Source organism: Cyprinodon tularosa, unplaced genomic scaffold (genome assembly GCF_016077235.1).
Source record: "Cyprinodon tularosa strain WSP-4 unplaced genomic scaffold, ASM1607723v1 ctg573, whole genome shotgun sequence".
NCBI lineage: Eukaryota > Metazoa > Chordata > Actinopteri > Cyprinodontiformes > Cyprinodontidae > Cyprinodon > Cyprinodon tularosa.
In genome coordinates, this window is record NW_024039311.1 from 5,352 (window position 1) to 24,423 (window position 19,072).

General features: G+C 36.1%; 1 protein-coding gene across 1 annotated transcript; it reads right to left on the reverse strand.

The window, feature by feature from the left end:
* Positions 1-5,811: 5,811 nt before the first annotated feature.
* Positions 5,812-18,258, reverse strand: si:dkeyp-75b4.8 (lipopolysaccharide-induced tumor necrosis factor-alpha factor homolog). Its single transcript, XM_038306124.1, has 5 exons — positions 18,138-18,258; positions 15,509-15,671; positions 7,338-7,439; positions 7,041-7,245; positions 5,812-6,960 (listed from the first exon to the last, which is right to left on the reverse strand). Exons 2-5 carry the CDS (start codon positions 15,642-15,644, stop codon positions 6,855-6,857), a joined length of 549 nt encoding a protein of 182 aa, XP_038162052.1. The 5' UTR covers positions 15,645-15,671; positions 18,138-18,258; the 3' UTR covers positions 5,812-6,854.
* Between the last annotated feature and the right edge of the window lie 814 nt (positions 18,259-19,072).

The window sequence follows — 19,072 nt, forward strand, 5'->3', positions numbered from 1 at the left end:
TGGAGGGTGTGTTTATTATCTGTTATCAGACCAACCAATCCGTTGGTGATTAACTTCCCTATCAGAAGCCTGCTGTAATTCTGCTATTGGCTGCTGCAGACCTCATATCAGTTCACTAATATAAACACCTCCTTTACCTGACAGACTGAACTAGGTCAAAATGGAGTCAACTATCTTATAAATTGTAGAATGGATGGATGAAAATTTAAAAAAAAAAAATAGGAAAAACAGAATGGTTTGTTTGTTATCTCTGGAAGAATAGAATTAATAATTCCATTTAAGGGTCAAAGTAGTTTTAAGTAATTTTAAGTTATTGTCTTTAGTCAGAATTAGGCTAATTTAAATTGAAACTCCTGTTTGAAAAAAGTTATAATAATAACTTAATAATAATAATTTGCAATATAATTATTTCTATTATTTAAATCATAAATCATGTAGATATGAGACAGTATCACTGTAATTAAATATTTATCCACAAGAGGGCAGCACTAGTCTAAAACAGATTGTTTCAAGAGCTGTCAGAGAACTGAAGAGATACTGATGTCTTTGTAAACTGCTGTATATGTGAATGTGTAGACATGTCTAAGAACAGGACTACTCTGGTTGCTTTCTAATGCATTTTAACAGATGTTTTAGAAGGCCAGATTAAAATGGTTGATTGTGGAATATTGTTGCTTCGGTTTTGTTTTGTTTTTTATTTGCTTCACATGCTTTAGAGATGCAGGCTGAGCTTCATCATTTTAAATTAATTTAAAGAAAATGTGGATAGTGAGGGGATCTTCTTTGAAATGTAGAAATGCAAAGACAAAAACTGTCATTGCAGTTCAGTGCAATTTGTCCATTCATTAATTAATTAGTTTATGGTGTTTTGCAAAATTGTACATTTTCATAACTATCTCCCATATTTTTTACATCACAGACATAAATCAGATTGATCTGGGTTTCATTTGTAGTATTGTAACAAAAAGGGGATATTAGCTATTTAACGTTACATTATTATGAAAACAGTCTGTTTTGCTGTGTGGGTGTATTGTAAGCTTTCATGTTTCACCACATATTCTCTGTTTAAATCTATACTTTGACTAAGCCAATCATATATCATCATGTGACCAAAGCCCTTTCTTCCACACAATAACTGTGTCACCTATAAACTTTAAACTTCTGATCTTCCTTTAACAATGACTTTCTTCCTTCTCTCCTCCTTGAAATACCCATCAGTGGTCCTTTTAACAGATTCTTACACCTGAGCTGTGGGTCTCTGTAGCTCCTTCAGAGCTACAATTGAGCTATTGGTTTCTTTCATAATCAATGTTTTCCATGCCCATCCTGTCAGTTCAGATGGATGCCAATTTTTGGCAAGTTTGCTGTTATAACTCACTCTTTCTATTTGTGGACAATGAGTTGAACAGTGACCTCCTCAATACATCACTGACCTCATCCAGATTTATTCTCCGGCACATGCTCTGAGGTCTGAGGGCTATCTTCAGTTAATAGTGCCCAAGACGAGGCTTAAAACCAGAGCGGACAGAGCCTTTTCTGTAGTTGGCCCCAGACTTTGGAATACTCTGCCCCTCCACATACGGACTGCCTCTACTGTGGAGTGTTTTAAGTCTCGTCGTAAGACCCACTTTTACTCTTTTAACAATGTGTAGTTTGCGGGGTCCTCTTTGTCCTTTTACCGGTAGTTGTATTGTGTTTATGTACTGTTGTGTTGTTGTTTATTATTTGTCATGTACAGTACATTGGAAACTTTTTCTGTTATTAAATTTGCTATATAAATAAAGTGGATTGGATTGGATTGATTGGAGATCATAAGGGAATGGAAAATTGTATCTTTAGCCTAATTTTTTGGTTATACTAAGACCTTAAGAGAATAGAGCAAATATTCTGAAAAACTCTTGACAGTTGACTGATGATTAATGCTGCAAGCATCACTATTTGAACCACACAAACATACAGTTCTCACTCTTAGTTTACTAAACTTTTTTTTTTTTAATCCAAACTCTACAAATTCTCCCTCTGACTTTTATGGCTGCAGAGTTGTTTCCATCATATTTGTTGGTTTCTACTTCCACTCTGGTATCTAGGTCATACATTTAAATCCTTTCACTCTGATAAAGACTTTCTATTTATCAATCTTAGTAATACATTCAAAACATTTACATAAAATAAAATATTTTCCTCCCAAATATAGGCGAACGTCTCAAGCAGCTCCAGGTTAACCCTGCACCCCCCCACCCCCCGTCTCTATGCAGTCAGTAACCAGCTTGTCAGACCAGCCTGCTCACTGTTTACTGTTTGCTGTCCATTTGTCTCTTCCTGTCTCCACACCCCAACCAGTTTACCAATGTTTTTTCCCATTAGGCAGGGAGTTTCTCTGTTTTCCTTACCGTCATGAGGCACCCATTCAAAGGGAGCAGACCTGCTTCTTTTTATGAAAATTGGCCCTCCTTTTTCCATTTTAACTGGAAGTGATTCAACAAATAACAGACTAGTTGCTTTATCTATTGAACAACAAGCAGCAGCTGCGTCTTAGGTAATAAAGAGTGTAAGTATATATCATGGAAAAGTCTATTTGTTTTATAGCGCAATTCAAAATGTAAATTTACATGGATTCCCTACACAGAGAGATATTTGAAACATTTCTTATATTCTAATAAATTCAAACAAAATATAGGATGTCATTGAATGGTAAATGGCCTGTTGTTCTATCACTCTTTATCAGGTCTGAGGCCTCCAAAATGCTTTACATTACAATCAGTCATTAACCCATAAATTCATGGCAGGTGACGTGTCTTTCTATTCTATTTTCTATTCTCCTCAGCTTCTTAAATGCCTCTGATGTGTTTTCTGATTCAGAGGAAACTGAACCAGGGAACACATCAGAGATATTTTTCATAGCACACTTTGTTCCCTTACACTTACTTACTGACATGATTGATGAGCAAGGCCAGCCAAGGCATTAGCAAAGCAGATAGATAGATAGATAGATAGATAGATAGATAGATAGATAGATAGATAGATAGATAGATAGATAGATAGATAGATAGATAGATAGATAGATAGATAGATAGATAGATAGATAGATAGATAGATAGATAGATAGATAGATAGATAGATAGATAGATAGATAGATAGATAGATTGATTGATTGATTGATTGATATATTTTTAAGTTCTCTTTTTGATTTTTCATTGGTTTTATTTCCATTTTGTGTTATTCTAGTTATTTTTGATTGTGTCTGAGTTCTTATTTATTTCTTGTTTACCTACTGTTGCCCTCTTGTGTCAATCTCTTTTTCTTAGCTCCCTACTAGATTCTTCTTCCCATACTTGTTCTTTGTCTGCTAATTACCGGTAGTCCTCCCATTGTTTCTGTCTCCCATATATAGCTACTCCTTCTGTTTATACTTACTTTTTGCTGGTTCCTTGTCATTTTTGATCCTCATGTGTGTTTTCCCTGGATTTCAGTATTTTTGTAGACTTTTGCTTCTGTTGCTCCTTTGGACATTAAACTTACAAGAAACCACCTCAGCTTCCATCTCTGCATTTGAGTCCTTCAAACTCAACTTGACACCAGACATTCAAAAGAAAAGATGACCTAATTTACTCTCAAAATGAGATATCCATGATGCATGATGTCAGCAGCGGCTTTGCAAACAAAAGCAGGTAACCACAGGTTTTAAGGTTTGAGTGGAGTACTGAAGAACACCTGCATAAAATGTCATATATTTAGGTTATGGTAGATTATGGTTTCAAACATAGCTTTTGCATATAGTTACATTACTTTTTTCCAACTTTGAATTTCATTTTTTACTTGTTTTTAGGGATTTTTTGTTATTCCATTATTGAATAACATGTTTGATATGTTATTTGATTTATTTATACTGTATCTATACCTGTTTTTCACTTTTTCAATATATTTATCATAGCTATTATGTTGTTCCTCTTGCAAAACAAATTATTTTTTGCATAGTACTGTTGCAGTTGGAACCAGAAAGTATGGAGCACATACATTTATTGCAAATAAACTGCATACTGGTAATTGGATTCAATTTTAATTACACTGGATGGTGCATATAATTATGGGACTGTAAAAATGTATGAATGTTTTGATCATTGATTGCAGCAATAGATTTTACTTGTAGAAATAGAGGGCCCCAACATCAGATTTTGTTTAGGGTTTCTTAGCAGTGATCTTCCTTATAGAGGATGTTGGAGACTGCTGGTTGGACAATTAGCAGCAATAACGCATTTCTGATTTAAAATCTTCTATTAGTTTTTATGTTTCATCACATTTTTGGAGAAACTGAACTATCAAAAAAACAAACATAAATCTATTTAAAAAAATATGTAAATAAATCAATATGTGTGTAAAAACAATCTGTCTATGCTTTACTTTTAACTGAATCCAAGAACTAGACAAATTGATATTGTGATTGATAGAGATAAAACTTTATACTTCATGGCATTTTCTTACAAAGGTGTCAGGAAGGAACCAGGAACAAACGTGGAATAGATCAGGTCTTTTATTTTATCATAATCCAACAATGTAATCAGATTTTTAAAAACACATACATCAGTCACACACTCTTACAAAGGTTATCTGATCTACAATTATCTACAGTTATTGATCATTGCAGAAAAGAGCTGAGAAAAAGAAATGATTCCATCCATCCATCTTCTCAAATAGCCTAAATAAGTAAACATTTACCATGGCAGAGTTAAAACAAAAAATACACAATGTTTTATATTGTTCATTGCTAATATACAGTATTTAGATTTAAAATGATTTATTGTCTTTTTTAAGTGATTATCTCTGATTTTCTCAGGTGAGTTCAACAGTAATCAGTTAATTTGGGTTTTCATGTATACAGTTATCTCTACCTGCTCTGTGGAGCAAAGAAATCTAGCAGAAGTTCTCTGTCCTATAAACCATGCAATAAATGTCATATAACAGCCAACATAACCTGACTGTGCTACCAAAAAGGTTTTCACTGCCGCTTCCATAGCCATTTATTTGCAAACGTATAGGAATATCAAACATTTGTGTCCATTCTCAGAATTTCCCTGTAAATATGGGAAACCTCTGCAACTCAACCCTCAGTTTCAGCCTTTCTGCATATAAGGAAGCGTCATCACAACTTCCTTCAGCACATCAGCAGAAATTTCAGAAGTGAGGGTTTCCTCTTATGACCAGGATGCCATCCTGTGCAAACGCAGTAATACACAAAACAATCCTTGATCACCAAGGAAAGCTGGTCCAACACGTTTCATCTCTCATTCTGTATTTTAAATACAGAATAGAAACAACCTCTTTAGGTAAACCACTGCAGGCATAAATTGGAAGAGAGTGTTATTCAACAAGCAGCAACATTCACCAGTGACTGAACACTGTAATATTCTTTTGACCTGTCAGTCACTCCTTCAATGTCAACAAGCGGGGGGGTGGGGGGGGGGTGTATATATTTCTTAAAGCAACCCAGAACACCTTTCCTAGCTCATGTAGGAAACCTACATTTCATGATAATTTCAAATGTGAAGGGACGGTAGGGGCACACTAGGGTGGTTTCACTGCAACATTTCACAGCTTTAGTTTTGTTCAATCCTGTATTTTATTTAACAATGTCCAGTATGAGCATCAGGGAAGGCAGTGGGCTATGAAGGATGTTGCCCTTAATACACAATACCATCACAGCAGTACAGGAATTGACGACAAAAAGTGAAAATATGTGACCCTCTTTGATAGTGAAAACACAAAGGTATTGCTGGATCTAAAAGATTACAGGTTATTGCATATTTTTGTATTCAATTCCATTAGTTTCATCTTAGATTTACTAGATTTACTTTGCCCCTTTGATTTCCCCTTGTAAGCAAAATGCGGCATACTTTACTTGCAAGAAAACCAGAACCTTCATTTTCAGGCAAACCTGAGTCTGCATGTTTGTTCCTTATTGGATAAGCTTTGACACCTGCCCAAACAAAGTGGACTATACCAGGAAATTAAATCTGGTCACATTCTTATTTCAGGATAACAGTTTTCAAGAGAAATGTAACTTAATGCAAAGGTCTTTTTTTTTCTAAATTAAAAGCCTAATGTTTACCAAGTGAACATTGACAATAGGTTGGCAGAAATTATCTTTATAGTGGACAATTTTCCAACTAGAGTCTCAGACTCAAACGGTCATTCAGAATAATATGGAGTGGAAGAACTAAAGGATTGTCTGTCCTTTAACTTCCTCAGTGACAGAAAATATTACATCTCACGGTCTAAAACTTGATTAAATTGTACTCATATCGTTTGTTTAACATCTCTCATAATTACTATTTATAAACATATACTTCAGACATTTGTAGAAATGCATAAAAAGTGCACTAAGTGTTCTACTACAATTTGATAACATTTCATCCATAAATAGTAAAAAATGCTTGTGAAAAATAACACATCAAGCTATATCGACTCTATAAGGTGTTTGGTAATCATCATCCATCCATCCATCCATCCGTCCATCCATCCATCCATCCATCCATCCATCCATCCATCACTGTCTACCCCAGTTCATCAGTGCAGGGTCCTGCAGGGTTGGTGCTTAGCTCCAGCAGTATAAGGTAACCCGCAGGAAGTTGTTTGTTTTCTCGACCTGCCATCACATTTTCAAGGCGGCTTTTCCTTCTTAGCTATGAGAAACTAGTTTAGGTGACCAAACAGTGTTAATGTGGAAGAAAAACTGAGTGAACATAGGGTGTACATACAAGCAAGCAGCACTCTCATCTCAAATTAAGTTACCATATAAATAGCTATCAAGATCCCCAGTGGGGGAGAAAAGCCTGAGCTTTATGGATCCTGACGTTGTGTCATCTTTCATAAATGTGCAGTTTTTTGCCACAATGAGGACATGAATGATGTGCATCCTGCATACTTCTCATGCACAGTGGAATCAGACAGAACCCGCAGAATAACCTGAAAAGACATTTACAAAATGTTTAGATCCACATGCTGTACTTCAGAAATAATTCTCCTTTACCATGTGCTGCTCTTACCCCAACAATGCAAGAATCACACATGTGCACCACGCAGCCTTCCCAGCCACATATGTGACTTTACTGGTGACCAGCTGTTGGCAGTGAGGACAGAGAACAAAACCAGGAGCGTCTCTCAGACTACTCACTATGATGGGAACTGGCTGAGGCTGGGACACGACCGCTACGGTTGGAGCTCTGCGAGCTGCAGCTGGTCTCTCATCGACTGCCATTTAAAAGGAAAGAAACATGGAGTGAAATGTGCACAGCAAACTAGGAAGCAGGATGGGAAACATATCTGATGGATAAAATCACTACTTTGTGTTAGAGGGTGGACTGTGATTCCAGAGTTTGCAGGAGGTGCAACCAAAATGAATGGCCCAGTGGGTGGAGTCAGGACAGGGAAAGCACTTGGCTGAACTGTTGATAGAAAACAAGAAGACCTTGATTAAGAACTTTGCTTCAAAATTCACAAATTAGAACCAAATTGTAGGATAAGGAAACTGAAACATCTTTAAGGTCGTCTTTCCTGTCCCTCCTGAAGTTAAATATTCCCACTGCATGAAGCTGCCACCGCCGTGTTTCACAGTTTAAATGGTCTGATCAGGATGAAGTGAGTTTGGTGTTTTTTTGTCACACTTAGCACTGAAGATGCAAACCAAGAGGTTGGATGTTGGTCTCATCAAACCTTCTGTGACTTTCTGTCATATATCTGACATATATATCATTACTAACAGCCCTCTGGTCAACATAAACTGCAGATCTCTGCAGCTCCTCCATTATGCCACATTCACAGCTGTGGCATAATGTTTCCCTATTCAAAAAAATTGATTCAAATAGAACAAGGAGGGACATTCACAGTGAGGGGTAACGCAGGTGTGAGTATGTCTCTTTAAATCTTTCCATAACTTTACCCCCAGATGTGTTTCTTTGTCTTCATGATGACTTTTAATCTAAAAAATACCTGACGGATACTTTATAGTCTCATATCTGGGCTCATCTGTTTAGTGTCGCCATGACGTTATTTATGAGAACTTGTCTTACGTGTATTACACCTCTGGGTTTTGTCCCAGCAAGCAGATTCTTTAACACAAACGTCATTCTGTCTACCAGCTTATGCTAAGTTTCACAAATATCCAAAAATGTATCTTTAGGAATGTATTCCTTGAAATTTCTATGCTTTTTCTGCATTTTTCCTCAAATAGGAAATCTTTACACGCAAAGAATCAGCTGCATATTGTAAATTATATATAAAAAGGTGTAAAGAGTTTAAACAGTTTTTTTTTTTAACTAACGCAGACTCATCTCCTGCCAACAGAAACATACCTTGATCTGGGGTTCAAACCAAATGTCCTACCAAGAAATGGGATCCATTCACAGTTATGACTTCACATTAGAAACGGCAGCACCAGTAATCCCTTTTTTGTTAACATTGTTGTTTACCTTTCAGCATAAATTATTATTCAGAATTTTTTATTTTTATTTAAACATTTACTCCCTTTTGAAGTACTTAGAAGCAGTTGTAAATACAACACAGAAATTAATTTAAAGTAACACAATTCTGATGTGATTTAGTAATAATGATAAAAAATGTAATTTGTTAAAAAGTCTTGAAGCTCTTCTTCAGAAAAACTAGTTGCTGTTGAATGAAATGTACTGGCTTCCTGTTTCAGAGCTGTTTTTAAGGCTACGTTTCTACTCTGCTTTTAAAGATGTAACCGACATTGTGATAAATATTTAAATTGCTGCTCTGAAGATGCACGTTTTAGTAACTACTTTTCCATGGCAATCACTATTTTTGTTTTTGTTTTTTAATCCTCTGTCATTTCCCCATCCTGGCATGTTCTCTTGTCTTTTCATCTGGGAAAAATTGGCCTATTTTTTGCTCAAGGAAACAGCATGCTTAAATGGTCAATCATAACTGTAAAAAAAGGCGTTGATTCCATTTATTTTAAGGGAACTTTTAGCTGTGCTGATAAGGGTTCCTGTCAAAACAATAAAAGAAAAAAAAAGTTTAATGGCTTTTTGCAAGAAATCTGTAGCTGAATGTAACCTGATCAAATGTTTATTTTTTCCACAAACTTACAGCATCACATTATGTTACTGCAAAAAAAGCCTTTTAACACATTTATACCCAGAGTCCACTGAGGGCAGGTGTCGTGCCAAACGAGTTATCCCCGACAGAATTTGTATCCCCTGCGTCGGGAGCGCGCATTCAGCTCCGCCTCATTACCAACACATTAGGCGTGAAAATAAAGATATTTTTCACTTGTTAGTGCTATCGTAAGGGATTCTGCTTAAAACTAGACTAATCACTAAGTATAACACGTTCTGAGAAAGCAAACGGCTCTGTGGTATTCTCCAGATGTGTAACGAAAATATAAGGTTTATGTTATTCGATTGTCGCATGACTGTCGCATGTCTGTCTGTTGAAAATAAAAATCGACCTTTCTGAGTCCATCACAGCTGTCTACTTTTTCGTTGTTATTTTTGTGTGTGGATAGAACCGCATGAATGTATTATATAAAGCTAATTTCAAGTTTGAATAAATGAATAGTGAAGAAAGTTACTGCCAAAATGATCAGATCTAATGAGATTTTAATTCAGCCAAGAACCATATGAAGAACACAAGATGTGTCACTTAAAAAAATAACAATATATGAGGAGTTTTTAAAAAACTACTTTATTGCAATTTTATTAGAATAAGATGTTAAAAAATATTTGGACTTCACATTAAAAGTTTTATTGTTTTCAAGCACTGCAGCCCATTGTTATAAATGCTGACCAGATGGTGTGTCAAAAAGTTTCCTCTCTAAGGAAACCCAGCAGGTTTCAAGTCTCTCTAAGCAGCATTCTCTCCTCCTGAAAGATTGTAGAACCACAGTGGATAGATGTCTGCATTTTTGATGTCTTAGCAGCAATCACTCATATTGAGCATGCATGAAGTGACAGTGGTTTCATATTCATAAGTTACACTGCTATCCTTAGGTTGGGAGAATTGATCTTTGCATATCTTACTGGGTTTTTGAGGCACTATTGGCTCATTTTTTTAAAGTAGGCTGACAGGAAAGGGGTTATGAGACGGAGGAAGAAATGCGGTAAAGGACCTTAGGCTGAGGACTAGGGCCTCTGTATGTAGCACCTGCTGAAAATTTGAAGCTGTTGGCTCTTTCAATGTAAAAGTTACAGGGGGATACAAAAAATATCAGTATCAGCCTGCCAAAATATGTATCCCCTTCTAAAATGGACTAAGAGTATCCCACATTCTAGATTTTTGGCACATAAACACATCTTATAATCACCAACAACTGTAGGAATTTTGAAGCTGTTGGCTCTTTCAATGTAAAAGTTACAGGGGGATACAAAAAATATCAGTATCAGCCTGCCAAAATATGTATCCCCTTCTAAAATGGACTAAGAGTATCCCACATTCTAGATTTTTGGCACATAAACACATCTTATAATCACCAACAACTGTAGGAATTTTGAAGCTGTTGGCTCTTTCAATGTAAAAGTTACAGGGGGATACAAAAAATATCAGTATCAGCCTGCCAAAATATGTATCCCCTTCTAAAATGAACTGAGAGTATCCCACATTCTAGATTTTTGGCACATAAACACCTCTTATAATCACCAACAACTGTAGGAAATTTGAAGCTGTTGGCTCTTTCAATGTAAAAGTTACAGGGGGATACAAAAAATATCAGTATCAGCCTGCCAGATCTGCATGAAAGAAAATTTTTAGTAGTTCTGACTATTCTGTATATAGTTTATATGAATAAATAAACATTACAGTTGTTGAAAGTTTGAAAGGTTTTTGGCATTTCATATAGATGCAGTTGAAAAACACATGCAGTTTAACCACTCTCTGTGCTCTGTAAAAGGATGACACATTTTTGGCAGGCCGATACTGATATTTTTTGTATCCCCCCGTAACTTTTACATTGAAAGAGCCAACAGCTTCAAAATTCCTACAGTTGTTGGTGATTATAAGAGGTGTTTATGTGCCAAAAATCTAGAATGTGGGATACTCTCAGTTCATTTTAGAAGGGGATACATATTTTGGCAGGCTGATACTGATATTTTTTGTATCCCCCTGTAACTTTTACATTGAAAGAGCCAACAGCTTCAAATTTTCAGCAGGTGCTACATACAGAGGCCCTAGTCCTCAGCCTAAGGTCCTTTACCGCATTTCTTCCTCCGTCTCATAACCCCTTTCCTGTCAGCCTACTTTAAAAAAATGAGCCAATAGTGCCTCAAAAACCCAGTAAGATATGCAAAGATCAATTCTCCCAACCTAAGGATAGCAGTGTAACTTATGAATATGAAACCACTGTCACTTCATGCATGCTCAATATGAGTGATTGCTGCTAAGACATCAAAAATGCAGACATCTATCCACTGTGGTTCTACAATCTTTCAGGAGGAGAGAATGCTGCTTAGAGAGACTTGAAACCTGCTGGGTTTCCTTAGAGAGGAAACTTTTTGACACACCATCTGGTCAGCATTTATAACAATGGGCTGCAGTGCTTGAAAACAATAAAACTTTTAATGTGAAGTCCAAATATTTTTTAACATCTTATTCTAATAAAATTGCAATAAAGTAGTTTTTTAAAAACTCCTCATATATTGTTATTTTTTTAAGTGACACATCTTGTGTTCTTCATATGGTTCTTGGCTGAATTAAAATCTCATTAGATCTGATCATTTTGGCAGTAACTTTCTTCACTATTCATTTATTCAAACTTGAAATTAGCTTTATATAATACATTCATGCGGTTCTATCCACACACAAAAATAACAACGAAAAAGTAGACAGCTGTGATGGACTCAGAAAGGTCGATTTTTATTTTCAACAGACAGACATGCGACAGTCATGCGACAATCGAATAACATAAACCTTATATTTTCGTTACACATCTGGAGAATACCACAGAGCCGTTTGCTTTCTCAGAACGTGTTATACTTAGTGATTAGTCTAGTTTTAAGCAGAATCCCTTACGATAGCACTAACAAGTGAAAAATATCTTTATTTCCACGCCTAATGTGTTGGTAATGAGGCGGAGCTGAATGCGCGCTCCCGACGCAGGGGATACAAATTCTGTCGGGGATAACTCGTTTGGCACGACACCTGATATATCAAAGGTTTGCGTGTGTTAAAACGTGAGCTATTTCACTGCGCACGCTAAAAAATGTACAAACTGATCTATCAACAGCGTGCTAAAAGCATTTGGTCTTTAAAACGTGCTAAATAGCGCCTCTGATCCATTTAGTACTTTTTCTGCAATGACTATGCAATATGGGGCGTTTACACGCTAAAGTGCGTCTTGTGGGAGGAGAACATGTAAATATATTAATTTAGCACTCGCAAAGGGATTTATCAAACCTGAACGCAATTTTGCTAACGGTATCTGACTCTATATTTAACACGTTTCAAAAGAAGGTGCAAATGGTCTGTATGCGTAATTGCGCACACATGGCAGCGGTTATTGTCGCAAGAAGGAGACATGGAAATAAAGCAAGGAGACGCAGAGAACGCATTTTTTCACTCCGTGTGAATATTTTTGCAATGAACGAGGAAACGATCATCAAAACATATAGTTTATCCAGCATTGCCATTTTGGAGCTGTTGGGGGAACTCCGAATGGATTTGGAGCCAGCCACAAGGAGGACCCACGCAATACCAGATATCACAAAACTCCTTGCAACATTGCACTTTTTTGCATCTGGGTCATTCCAGCGTACGGTTGCAGCGAGAGCTGGGATCTCCCAATCTCGTTTTTTCAAAAGTGCTGTCCGACGGGGTCGGGGTTCTTCCCCTGCGCCTGTGGAGCAACGTGCCAAATGCTGCGGGGATCTCATCCACAGTCACAGGCCAATACAAAACACCGGTTTTTTTTTTGGTTTTTTTTTTTACTGCAGCACATACCACCTTAGGGAATAAAGGTTGCCAATTTATAAATATATAAATATATATATATATATATATATATATATATATATATATATATATATATATATATATATATATATATTTACTTTTTTTTTTTTTGTTGGGGGTCACTGTAAGATTTAAATTTCTTAATGCACTAGTCTGTACAGACTACAAACTACTTTGCAAACCACAAAACGCGCAGAACCATCATTTAAATAGGGCGTCTCCAACAGTTTTGCACCTTCCACCAGTTACGCAATCACTCTTGTTAAATCACCCGCAAACCATGGTTCAGCCCCTCGCACAAAATTCCAGTTTGCGAGCGCAAATTACTGCACGCAAAATTGGATCTTGATAAATCCGGCCCTGAGTGTGTAGGCTGCCATATACATCATTGAAAACGCCTTATCCTTACTTTCTGTGCATGTCTAAATTAGTGGTGTTTGGAATCCTGGCACCATTTTAGTCACTCAATAAATGTGTGCAGGCAGAGAAATCTCTTCTTAAAAAAATTAAAAATAAATCGGTTAGTTTTTTTCCTTGTTCCAGCATGAGTCTGGTTTCCACATTGAGCCTAACTTCAGACAAACATCACAAACATCCAGCATCTTTTACTCAAAATCAGTTCAAGTGTACATCCCCTCTCCCATTGGTGAATATAACAGTAGCTTTCCGAGAAAAAGAGACCCATTAAGTGATGTTGTTGCTGAGGTTACATAAAAGTAAACATCTGAGGGCCGGATCTATCAAAGGTTTGCGTGTATTAAAACGTGAGCTATTTCACTGCGCACGCTAAAAAATGTACAAACTGATATATCAACAGCGTGCTAAAAGGATTTGGTCTTTTGCACGCAAAATTGGATCTTGATAAATCCGGCCCTTAGAGCCCAAAAGAGAAAATAAACCAAAGAAGTTATTAGTAATAGTAATCCTATCTAAATTGATTGAGACCTTTTTTAAATATTAGGATCAGCAATTATTCAAGGATAGTTTTTCTACAGAAATCAAATTATTTTGTTCCTTTCCACAAAATCTTCCCTGTTAAGTTTATTATTGAGTAATTTAAAACACGAGATGCACAAGATATTAAACTGTATTAAATTACAAAAAAAACAACCACATTGCTTTGAACTGGGCCAACAATGCAACATTTTTGGACACTGTTTATCATACCATAACAAATTTATTTATAAAGCACTTTCAACACCCAACAGGAACACAGTGCTATACACAATCATAAGAAAGAAAATATAATTGGTATATAAAAGTAGTAATAACATAAAAAGCAATGATAAAATAATAAAAGAAACACAGCAAGAAAAAGTCAACATCTCAGATTGAGAAGAGTTTTAAAATCAGAAAGTGAAGAGGCCTGTCTAACGGCCAAGGGAAAGTCATTCCACACCTTCTGTTGCACAGCTGCAATAGAAAAGGCACGGTCTCCTCTGAGAGTGCGTTTTGTCTTTGGCACCTTCAGTAACAACTGGTCAGCTGATCTGAGGGAGCGAGAGGGTGTGTAGGGATGAAGCATCTCAGACAGGCAGGGCGGGGAAAGACCATTAAGAGCTTTAAAGCAAATAAAAGGATTTTAAAATCAATCCTAAATATACTGGATATGAGACTATAAGGCTAAAATAGGGGAAATGTGATCAAATAGGCCTGTACCTGTTAAAAGACATGCAGAAACACTCTGAAGTTGGGAAATGCACAAATTACTGATACCCTTATAAAGTGCATTACAGTAATCCAGCTGAGTGGTTACAAAGACATGCATTGCTGTTTCAAAATGTTGACGTGACAAGAAAGATTTAACCATTACTAGGTGCCTCAAGTGAAAAGCTGGATTTTACAACAGCTCTAATGAGAGATTCAAACTTCACACTAGCATCTCTTTTAACCCCTACATTTGTAATAATAGGCTTGATTTACTGGGCCAAAGATCCATTATCAGTCAGGGAGTGTTCGCTGGAACTACCAAAAATCCCCACCTCCAGGATTTCAAGTCTTCCAAACATAAAAGCAGCGACCGAAGAGAAGTGGAGTCGGTTTTTAAATGACATAAAGCGGCAAAGACAAGATAAATACATCAATTCTTCCTTAGCTGGTATTTGTGTGGGAGAGTGACTCACTGCTGAAGCAGCTTCATACCAGCCTGGAATGTGCAGAACATTTTAAAGCACATTAAAGTCAGAAGCAACAGTGTTTTTTGTTTGTTTTGGGTTTTTTTTTTTTCTGGTCCTTTAGCCAAAAATTTGAAGAACAGAAAAGATGCTAACTGTAAATTACTGTGAATACAAAAATGTTGTAAATCAGTTTACGCCATCATTAAATGTATACAGTTTGAGTTTTTTTTTGTTTTGTTTTTTTAAAGCATTGAGCTTTTTCCAGGCTGCAACTTCATGAGAAGACAATTAATATTCAACTTAAACTGGACATATTTGAATAAAACAAATGCCCTCAAAACTTAATTTCTAAAATACTGTAGAAAGAAGGAAAGGAAATAAGATCCATTTAGGGACAACATAATATTAAAATGTGAGTGTAGACATCTTACCAGCCTCTCCATAGGTTGGAGGAGGTGTCGAAGGGGACGGGCCAGGAGTGTAGGCAGGAGGAGACGGGTGGTCAGAAAGTCCTGCTGTCTGAACAGAAAGGTGGCGATTGGCCTCGTCGTATGAAGGTGGTTCCATCAGCGAATCATCCAGTCAAGGTTGGTGCTTAAAAAGACCAAAAGAAAGAAAGGCTGAAAATGCATCAATGATATGTTTTGGTGTTGCTTTTAAATTATTGCAATTATTGTATTTTAATGTATTTTCCCATTAAAATATTTAATTTGTGTGTAAAAAAAAAAACTACTTAAAACAAATATTCTCAATTTCTGAATGAAAGTGAACAGAAAAAAATAATCTTATTCTACATATATCCTCTTCACCTAAAGCTATATAAACTTACAAAGGACTTGTTGATATAAAAAATAATTTAACACATTGAGCTTCATTACATGTAGTTCAATCACCTTATAGGGCACCCAAGTTAAATATATAATGGTCTGTTATAGGATTACAGTGGTGGACTAAAAGCAGATTAAAGTATAATCAGTCGAACCTTAGAGATAAAATTTGTTTGAGATAATCTGCAGAGCTCAACATTTTATTTTTAAGTAACAGAAATAGGATCCTAAATCTTTTTTCCCCTCTGCCTGAAAATATATTAATCATCAAGAATTTAATAACAAAAAAAAGTCCACTTAAAAAAGACCTTTGCAAATGGTTATTTTTGGTTGTTTTAATTTTTATAAAAGAAAATGTCTTTGCCAAGATTTATGAACAGGAATTGGCTTAGCATTTCCATTTTTAGTAGAGAAATCAAACAAGGAGGGGTTGGGTGTCTTTTTACAAAAACCTTACAATGAAAGCAAAAAACTGTCATGTTTAGTTTCAAAATGACCAAATGTTAATGAAACCAGAGGGGAAGAGGAGAGAAGAAAGCCAAAATCTTACAACTTGGCATAAGCAGAGCGAGGCATGGATCAAGAGGAACAGGTAGAGAACAGAGATGACTGGGGCTGAAATACTGAGGTGAGGGAAAAATATGAGAAAGAAATCACATGAGCTACTCAGAGGAAACAAGTTTCAGCTGAGGCAGAGAAGATGGCGGGAGGAGACTAAATAAACACAAATAGAGCTGAAGGCTATGTCACTAAACTTGCAACCAAAGCACAAAGAAATTAGCTAATAAGGCAACAATTTACAAATGATAATGAACGCTGAAAATATGGCAAGAATAGGAGATAACTTAACAAAATGAGAACAAAAAAACAAAAGAATCACAAAAAAATGCTATTAAAATCAGTCTCAAGAAAAAAAAAAAATTATCTTCTCTAAAACCAGGCTGTGACTCCAAGCATGATCTCTCCCCACCCAATTGAATGCCTAAATAAGGTCATTTAGAGGGCCGCAAAAGGCTCCCATGCCACATGTTGGAGCTATCTACCATCAGAGAGGGCGATGAATCAAAAATAGTATGAAAGCCATCACTACACACCCAGAGGGGAGGGGGGCAAAATGACCAGCACCCTTTGTGGATACAACATAGGGTTAATCCTTGAGTTTAGTTTTTTTTTTTATATATGTTTTCGGTGATTCATGGTTTAGAGTGGAGCTGAAGAAAAATGTCCTTTAAAACTGGGCAGAACGATGTAGAAAGCAAAAATATTTTGGAAAAAAAAAGCATCAGAATGTGTGGAAACATCATTCCAGAAGGTTACTTGAAGCGTTGGATGTCCAGAAGCACGACATGAAGGAATGAAAGAGAAGAATCCAAACAACTGAATTGAACATTGACAAACACCTTTATCTCCTTTTATGTTGCATGCTGTAATGTTCTTTTCCTCCTGTGGAAACATTGCTTTGTTCAACCAAGGCTCAATTGCTGCTTTAATCAGAACAGAATGCCAGTCTGTTCAATCTGACTGAGGATGTTAAGAAAAAATAAGTCTGCTCTAAACAGTGTGAGCTTAATCTGCCGTTTGGGCTTCAACAAATCAGACTGAATGCTGCATCTGAGTGTGTAGCTCTGATTGAGCAGTAGAGGCACCATCTCTTCCCCCAGGCTGTTAAACAATGAGAGGGTGTGTTTTCCACATCCAGTTTATATCTCAGTTCACCCAGCAAGAGCCAAGCAGAATAAAAGTGACACAAACAGCATATAAACATAAAAACTATGACTGTACTGTATTATTTCTTTAAAATAAAACACAAAAACAAAAGCCAAAAATCAATTTAAGCAGCTTTGTGAGGTCACTTCACACTAGGATTGATTTACAAACATTGATACTTCCTTCTAGTTGAACTGGTTTGGAGAGACATGTTTAAAAACTACATGTTCAAATAAATAAAGAATAAAGCCATAGGAAGGAAAACAAGTTAACAGAAACCACACTGATGTTTTTTAAACCTACAGATTTAAGCCTATTTCTGGATGCAGCCAAATGACTCAAGCTCACATGGGGCTTTGTTCTTACGTAGACGAGACACATCCAAGCTCTGTTCACTGATCTAATCTTAACTATCCTTCACAAAATCCACCCGAGCAGTGGGTCCAAACCCACTCACAGCCACAGGATTTGGATCCAGGGTTAAAATAAAACAGAGGAGCAGGATATTTAAAAGCAGTGGACTTACCTCTGACAAAGGAGTAACTGGTAACATGGCTGGTAGAAGGCAATGTGTACCATGTTGATAAGAGTTGTGACATCAGAGCCTGTTCAACCTGTTTTCCTTCAGGAATTAGAAACATTTTTACTTGTCACACAATGAAACCAGCCCTCCTGGTTTCCCTCTGGGCGGAGCGGCCAGCTCACCTGCTCGCTCTATATATAGAGACATGAGGAAAACACAGCTAGATCTCTGTCAATAAAGCTGGGACTTTCTTTAATTTCATTTAAAAAGATACAAACCTAACATTTTTATCTTCTTTTAGTTAAGGTTTGTTGTGTTTCAGCCTGTGAAGCAAGTAGAAACTAGATAAGTAATTTCAGAAATAATTGGTTGAATCTAACAAAAAGATATTTTTTTAAACATGTAACAGAAAATTCTATAAACCTAAATCCTCAGATACTTTCCCTAAGTTAGGACCAGAGGTGCCAAGTAACAAATATCTAATAAAAACACCTTACTTAAGTAGAAATTTTGGCTATCTACTGTATACTCATACATTTTTTTTTTTTTACTTTTTACTTCTACTCCTTACATAAAAATAGACTTGTTAGGTTTTGTTTTTTTATTCAAGCTAATTTTCATTATGGCCTGTTGGTATTTAAAAAAACAAAAAAACATAACAATAATTAATTTTAAGCATACAATTTCTTCTTTTCTTTTCTTTAAATTTCTTTGTGGTTGGTGCTGCGTCAATTTGTTGTTAACCACATTATGCTAAGTTAAATTTGACACTGTTTCCATTAGTTATAAAACAAATAAAATGAAGTATAAGGAAGTTAGCATCCAGAATGTAGGAAAAAATTATTTAAGGTAGTGCAGTGAAGAATCTGTCCTTGACATTTTTCCCAGCATTACTTTTATACTACAAGTAGTTTTAAAAATGGCAGTTTTACACTTTT

Coding starts and splice junctions, on each gene's coding strand:
- si:dkeyp-75b4.8 (XM_038306124.1), bottom strand. CDS start 15,644: ATGGAACCACCTTCATACGACGAGGCCAATCGCCACCTTTCTGTTCAG. Junction 7,440..15,508: donor TCCAACCTATGGAGAGGCTG/GTAAGATGTCTA, acceptor TTCTATCAACAG/TTCAGCCAAGTGCTTTCCCT. Junction 7,246..7,337: donor AGTCCACCCTCTAACACAAA/GTAGTGATTTTA, acceptor TTTAAATGGCAG/TCGATGAGAGACCAGCTGCA.